At 50.2% G+C, this 7,428-nt stretch overlaps 1 protein-coding gene across 1 annotated transcript; it reads right to left on the bottom strand.

Annotated features, from left to right (window-relative positions):
- Positions 1-2,006: 2,006 nt before the first annotated feature.
- Positions 2,007-3,637, bottom strand: LOC147959714 (uncharacterized). The gene is made up of 5 exons (XM_087532863.1): positions 3,617-3,637; positions 3,028-3,447; positions 2,780-2,962; positions 2,300-2,566; positions 2,007-2,246 (listed from the first exon to the last, which is right to left on the bottom strand). Exons 1-5 carry the CDS (start codon positions 3,635-3,637, stop codon positions 2,007-2,009), a joined length of 1,131 nt encoding a protein of 376 aa, XP_087388989.1.
- Between the last annotated feature and the right edge of the window lie 3,791 nt (positions 3,638-7,428).

Below are 7,428 nucleotides of genomic sequence, written 5' to 3'. Positions count from 1 at the left end.
AGTCATGTATTGGTGTAGTGTTCGAGTTACTGGCCAATACTGCTGGCACAAGTTATTCAAACTCACTTTCTGAATTAGTTCGGTTTCTTGAGTCTCAACTACAAGCTAAAAGACATCGATCAGCTGTGCTGCGACAAGAAGCTGAAGGACTGCAGAAGTCCATGGAGCATACAGATGCATACTTTCTCGTGCAACAACAAGCGTTGGAGGATTTTAGCGCCAAACAGGAGAAAGCTAATAAGCTTTCTAAGCTTATTGCCAGCATGGTGGATACCCAGTATAACATTTATTGAGCTCTTCTGAAGTTGTTTCAGTGATGGACTTGTTTTGCTGCCGCGTTTATTTGCACTGGTGGCGAATTTAGATGGCCAGTGTATGTAATATGCTGCTTTGTTCCCTATATTTGCAATGGTGGCCAACTTTGATTCCTAGTGGACATAATACGTGTAATAGCAGAAATAGCCTAGCGTTAGTTGCTTGCTTATTTATTTCCTTCTTGTCTTGTTTATTTGTTTGCTCGTAGTCACTACAGTTCTTTTTCCGCATTTTTCTAGTGGCCACAATAACCTATTTTTATAACTAGGCCACAATAACCATGGCAACACACGGACTGTTGTAACCATGGTCCTGCTATGTGCTGTACTGACCATGGGCCTCCTACAGGCCGTAGGATCCATGGGCCTCCTACAGGCCGTAGGATCCATGGGCGTTCTATGGGCTGTAGGATCCATGGGCCTTCTACGGGCCGTATAATCATTTAACCAAACTTGGGTCGTACTATTCGTGGACCACAAAATGGGCCGTAAACGGGCTAGAGTGGAAATCATCTATTTTATGGCCTGACCATTATGGAACATTAATAGGCCGTATTTGATGACGCTATGAAAACAGCCCAACGGATTAACGGGCCGACTGTAACCATGGCGAATTTGGCCCACAAGTGGAACATGCCAGTAATGGACCGTAAGTAACTGAATTCTGGAAATGAGACCAAGAATAAATGGGCCCTTAGAAGGCCAAAAGTTAACACGGGCTGGAAAGGACCGGCGGAATAATGGGCCATTAATGGGTATAAAGTGATACACTGTTCATTACAAAGTTTCACCACGGGCCTTTAATGGTCTAAGAGTTACAAAGGGCTTCATATGGGCCGAAAAACGTCATGGGCCATAAATGGACCAGAAGTTTCAACGGGCTGGAATCATATTGGACAGCCCAGATGACGCTACTGGGCCTAATTCGGATAGGCCATAATGGGTCGTTAGTTAGCGGGCAGTAAATGGGCTATATGCGAATAGGCCGTTAACAGACTTTCCATGGGCTAGCCCTCTACCTTTTGACTCAGTCAAACGGCCAGCCTTTTCACCAGAATGGGCCTCTGATGGGCCGTGCTACGTGTTGACGTATCATAGGCGCCTCCAGTCCAATGAGCGGATGACATCTGTCCCAACGCTGAGCCGACACGTGGATCCTCCGGCGAATGAGAATTTTACATGTGGAAAATCATCATTGGTCGGGGCTGTTAATAGGTTATTAGATCCAAACCGGAACCCGATAGCTTAACAGTGACACGTTACGGTGGATGCCATGGGTCGGTTACCCTTGGCGAAAACACTTCTATGATGCGCCATTTATCATCATGGAAGTGGGCATTTCCGTGATGATAATTTTGGTATTCTCATGGAACACTTCTACGATAGCACAGGTATGACTATCTTGATTCTGTCATAAAATCGTCATGGATGTACATGCATGACAGAAAAAGTGACCTACTGTGACAAACACGTATCACCACGGAAGTGTATTTTTTTGTAGTGTGAGTCTCCGGAAGCTCACGAGGCCCGGAAGGCCCGGGGAGCTCGGAGGGCTCGCGAGCCCCGGGGAGCTTTTCCTTGGTGTCGACGCGTTCTTACCGCATTGCCACGAGCGCAACACTGGTTGTCTGCGGGGTGGCCGCTAGAGGAACAAAGCCTAGCAAAAACACGGTGTGACCATGATGGGTGGGCTCATGAGGTCTTCGAAGGCCAGTCTGCTTCAGGGGTCCACTCGAAGGAGCCTGTCCTCTTCATCAGCTTGAAGAATGGCAAGGCGCGCTCACCAAGCTTCAATATGAAGCGTCCCACGGAATCCACGCACCCCACCAGTTGCTGCATTTCCTTGAGGGTCCGGGGGCGCATCTTCTTGATGGCCTTGATTTTTTCAGGGTTGGCGTCGATCCCCCGGTGGGAGACAAGGAAACTGAGAAGCTTGCGTAGGGGACCCCAAAGACACAGTTGTCGAGGTTGAGCTTTGGGCTGACCTCACGCAGATTTGTGAATGTTTCTTCTAGATCCTTGACTAGCGTTCTGGCTTTGTGCAATTTGACCATGATGTTGTCAATGTAAGCCTTCGTGTTCCTTCCTAGCTGTGGCCCCAGCATGATGTGCATTAATCGCTGGAAGGTAGCACCATCGATCCTCAAACCGAGCGGCATGCAGGTGTAGCAGAACACGTCACACGGGGAGATGAAGGTTGCCTTTTCCACATCTTCCGCCGCCATCTTGATCTGGTGGTAGCCGATAAGCATCTAGGAAGCACAGTAGGTCACACTCAGCGGTGGAGTCCATGATTTGGTCGATGTGCGGGAGCGGGAATGTGTCCTAGGGGTAGGCCTTATTGAGGCTCATGAAGTCGGTGCACAAGTTCTCCTTTCTGCCTTTCTTTTGAACGATGACCGGGTTGGCGAGCCACTCAGGATGACACACCTCTCGAATGACCCAGCTTCTTGCAGCTTGTGCACCTCTTGGAAGATGAATGTCTGCTTCTCCAACGCTTGGCGCCGCGCCTTCTGTTTGACGAGATGAGCATTGGGGCACACCACGAAATGGTGTTCAATCACTTCCCTCTGCATGCCGGACAGATCAGATGCTTTCCAGGCAAACACATCATTGGTCGCCCGGAGGAAAGCGACGAGTGTGCCTAACTGCTCAGGGGAAAGACCAGCGCTAATGGTGAAGGTAGGACCATGCCGCTGCCGTCAAACTACACCTTCTTTGTTTCGGTGCTGTCCTGAGAGAACAGTTGCTTCTTCCTTGCAGGAGCGACCTCCGAAGGCTTGGCCCTGTCTTCGGTGCTCGGGCGTGAAGCCGCCGCGGCCCCGTAGGCGCGCTTGAGGGCTCGGACCACATCCTCCTTTCTTCTAGTGATAGTAATGACGCCGCCGCTGGCGGACATCTTGACGATGTTGTAGCTGGGGTGGGTTGCCGCCATGAACTTGGAGAGCGTAGGGTATCCCAGGATGGCGTTGCACAGACGGCCAATGCAGGCCACGTCGAAGTCGTTGAGCTCGGTGCGGTAATTTTCGTGGGTGCCGAAGTTGACAGGTAGGCGCACCTGCCCCAGGGGAGTGGTGGACCCGTAGGTCACCCCTGAGAAGGGCCTGGTGGGCGCCAGTTGGTCATAGGGAACCTAGAGCATTTCAAAGGTCTCAATGGAGATCACGTTAAGGCCCGCACCGCCATCGATGAGGTTCTTGGTGATTGCGACGTTGCTGATGGTGGGAGTCCATAGCATGGGAAGCGCGCCGATGGTGGCTGCGGACTTGGGGTGGTCTCGGTAATCGAAGGTGATGACACACTCGGGCCACGCGCGAGGCCATGGCGCCTCAGACTAGGACCGCATGGTGTTTACCCCGTGAAAGAGATGCTTGGAGTGGCGATTGGACACAGGCGCCTGGGATCCGCTGAGGATGCACGATCTCGTGGGGCTCCTGGAGGGCAAAACGCGTGACGAACCGACCATGGAGCTCGCTCCAAGAGGAGATCAAAGCTTCAGGAAGGCCGAGGAGCCATGAGCGCGGGTCGTCCACAAGGGCTAGGGGAAAATAGTTCACCATGGCCTTGTCGCCAGCGCCCAGTACCAGAATGCTTTGGGCATAGAGTCGTAGAAACATCTCGGGGTCGGCAGCTGTTCGGACCCCGATCCTAAGTCACCCCGATCTAGCATGTAATACATCATATCACTTTGCGGCCTCACACACAGTATTCCCACGGATGCCACCTTACTTGGCCCGGGACCATTTGCGCCTTTTGGCTCACGTATATGATAGTGTCGCTAGAATCCATATGACAAAGAACCCAGGCCGACATGACTAGTCATGAATCCAAAGTGGCACTAACTTACAGGGACAAGCATACATGACCCAGCAACAAATGTGTCGGTCATAAATGTATGAACCCAAGTCATAGCAAGCTACAAGGACTTAAAGGAACAACGCGTGACATTTCACCGAAGGGACAGACACAGGAACAAAGAAGGACACATGTCGGCTAGCCTAAGTGTTCTGGAGTAGTAGCAAGCTACCATGGCTAAGTGGAAGCACTAGGAGACATTTCCCCATAAGAGAGACTACCAAGAATAAACAACTAGGTTGTTGAATCCCACACATACCAAGCATTTGAATAACATACACATGATATGCTCGATATGTGCAAATACAACATGGCATCACAAGAAAACTCTATGACTCAAAGTATTTATTCATTAGGCTCTGAAGAGCCAGGTATTACAAACATGGGTCTGCTGACCCAGCATTCAAGTCATACAAGTAATAAGCATAGGCGGAAGCATAAACATGTCTGAGTACAGACATCTAAAAAGAGAGAAACCTAGTAAGTCTATCTATCTACAAGACCCTCCAAAGGGTACAAGATCATAGTTGAGGTAACAAGCTAAACGTTGAAGTCCATGCGGAACTACTAGTGAGACTGAAGTCTCTCTGCAAAAACAAAAATTAAGCAAACGTGAGTACAAATGTACCCAGCAAGACTTACATCAGAACTAGCTACATATGCATCAGTATCAACAAAGGGGGTGGTGGAGTTTAACTTCAGCAACCAACTTTGATTCAGTGGCTACCCTGAACTACATCTGCAAGTAACTCTTTTGGGGTGGCGCACATGAGTCCACATATTCACCAAATCAATACACCACTATGGATCCGCTCTCGTCTCCCTACGAGAACGCCATCCATAGAACTCACGCTTATCTTGCGCATTTTAGAGTATCCGCAGCCACTTTTCTACGAACTGTGTAAGCAACCAAGTAGTCCTTCACCGCGGACGCGGCTATTCGAATAGATGATGCTAACCCTGCAGGGGTGTACTTCTTCACACACGCTCTCGCCACTTCCCGCCATGTACACGTCATGTATCTCGGCAACCTTCAAGCGGAAGCCTGGCGAGGGTGGCGGCCACGACCTGACTGACCACACAAGTCCCTATTCCAGGTTTATCGCCTATTCAGGTTTCATCTATAGGGAGTCTGGCCGAGGTTTCCACTATGGCCCTGAACAATGTGTGCAGGGTTCCCGGGTCACCAAACAGGTGACTCGGTAAACCGGGCCACGTGCCTACCACATCACAGCCCACCCCTCGGGTCAGCGCTGTGCACAGCCTCCAACATACTACAAACACTAGAAACTACTTGCAACTCCTGGAGAGAGGACAAGGGCGGTTAATAACTTGAGAGAGTCAATTAAGGATCCCAATGTGTGGTAGTAGCTGATCTTAAATCACACATACAGATCTCAGTTCCTAAGGACGGTTCCAATGAAACAACCCACCATGTACTCCTACATGGCCTCTCATCGATACCTTTACCAAATCGTATTCACACACTTAGCTCTCAATATTAGAACATGTTCACACACCTCCAATTCATCCCCGATGAATCAGACCTGACTCAACTATAAGCAGCAGCAGGCATGACAAGCATGAATGAGTAGGCACATCAGGGCACAAACCACTCCTACTCATGCTAGTGGGTTTCATCTATTTACTGTGGCAATGACAGGTCATGCAGAGGAAAGGGGTTCAGCTACCGCGGCATGTAATAGATGAATCGTTGTTGTCCTAATGCAGTAAAAGAGAGCAGGAGCGAGAGAGTGGGATTGTATCGGAATGAACAAGGGGGGTTTTGCTTGCCTGACAAATCTGAAGATAGTATAGCTCTTCATCGGTGTCATCGAACTCATCGTTGGAACTACGTCCATTTAGAGGGGACAGATACCGGCAAGCAAGAGGGAACACAATCAATGAAATGCAACAATATGATGTGTGGATGTGACATGGCAATATGATGTGATGTGAGCTAATGCATCTAGCAACCAGATCAAATGAAGTTGGTTTGAATCAAAGATTCAAATTCAACTCTATATGTGAAGATTCAAGTGCCATTCGTTTCATTTACCCTAAACAGTAGTCATAAGTTTTTTATAACATGCATGCAAATGGTACAAATGGATAGATTGAATTTTTCTGATAATTTTTCATATATAAATTATTTCATTTGGAGTTATAGATTATTTTCTATGAATTTTTGAAGTTTATAACATTTTCCGGAATTTCTAAACCTTTTCTAATTTATTTTAATTCCAGAAAGGCTTTACCGCATCAGCACTGCATCATCATGACATCGGTGAGTCAACAATGCGCGGTCTAGGTCAAACCTGACGTGTGGGGTCCACACGTCAGTGACTAACTAACTAACCTAAGTTAATTAGTGTTAAACTAATACTAACTAAAAGTGTCAGTGGGGGTGGCCCACGCATCAGTGAAACAGGGGAGGTCAAACCCCTGGTCAGCAGGGTCAAACCCACCAGACTTGGTCCATGGCTCATCGCTTGTGAAGCCCGAGAAGGCGGAGGGCTCAGGATTTGCCCACGGTCGACCAAATCGACCGTGGTTTGGTCCTACGCGTAGCTGGGGCTCGCGTGCATCTAGTAGGGAAAGTAGGAGGAGCTGGGGTGGAGTGAGCTCGCCAGAGTCGAGCTCGTGGTGGCGGCCGGAGTTCTGGCGAGCTCGGGTACGGCGTTCATGAGCACGTCAGGGCTAGTGGGTGGGTGTGCTCGGCTCCCGGGAGCATGCTGAGTACGGTGACGTGCTTGGACACTAGTGGCAGCAGCTGTGGCCACGGCGGCGACTTGGCCGGAGGTGGAGAGCACTCGGGCTCGAATGATATGGTGACTACATAGCGCAAACGAGCAAGGGGAGAGAGGGGATCGAAGGAGAAGCTCACAGCGAGTGCAACGATGGCCTCGGCGAGCTTGGGGAAGCAACAGAGAGGGCGCATGGTCGCCGGCGATCTCGGCGGACCGAGGTTGAACAAGACGGCGAGGGAGAAGGGGTCCAGGGAGAGTGAGAGATCCAGGGGGTTAGGGCGATGTACGTGGCCTCATCGGCCGCGTCGGGGAGGAGCTGTGCAGGCAGGGAGGGAGGAGCTGGCCGCACAGTGGTGCGCGCGCGTCGGGCACACACCCGCCCTCCTGGCAAGGAGGAAGATGACGAGAGGAGGTGGCCAGGTGGGCTGGGCCGCCAGCTAGGCTACACAGGACCTGGGCCAGCCAGGTAAGGCTAAGTAACTCTCTCTCTCTCTCTCTTTTATTTCTGT

This window comes from Triticum urartu, chromosome 7A, assembly GCF_056163025.1.
Source record: "Triticum urartu cultivar PI428250 chromosome 7A, HENAU_Tu73, whole genome shotgun sequence".
Taxonomy (NCBI): Eukaryota; Viridiplantae; Streptophyta; class Magnoliopsida; order Poales; family Poaceae; genus Triticum; species Triticum urartu.
Note: the sequence above shows the minus strand (reverse complement) of the source record. Positions and strands in the feature narration are given on the sequence as shown.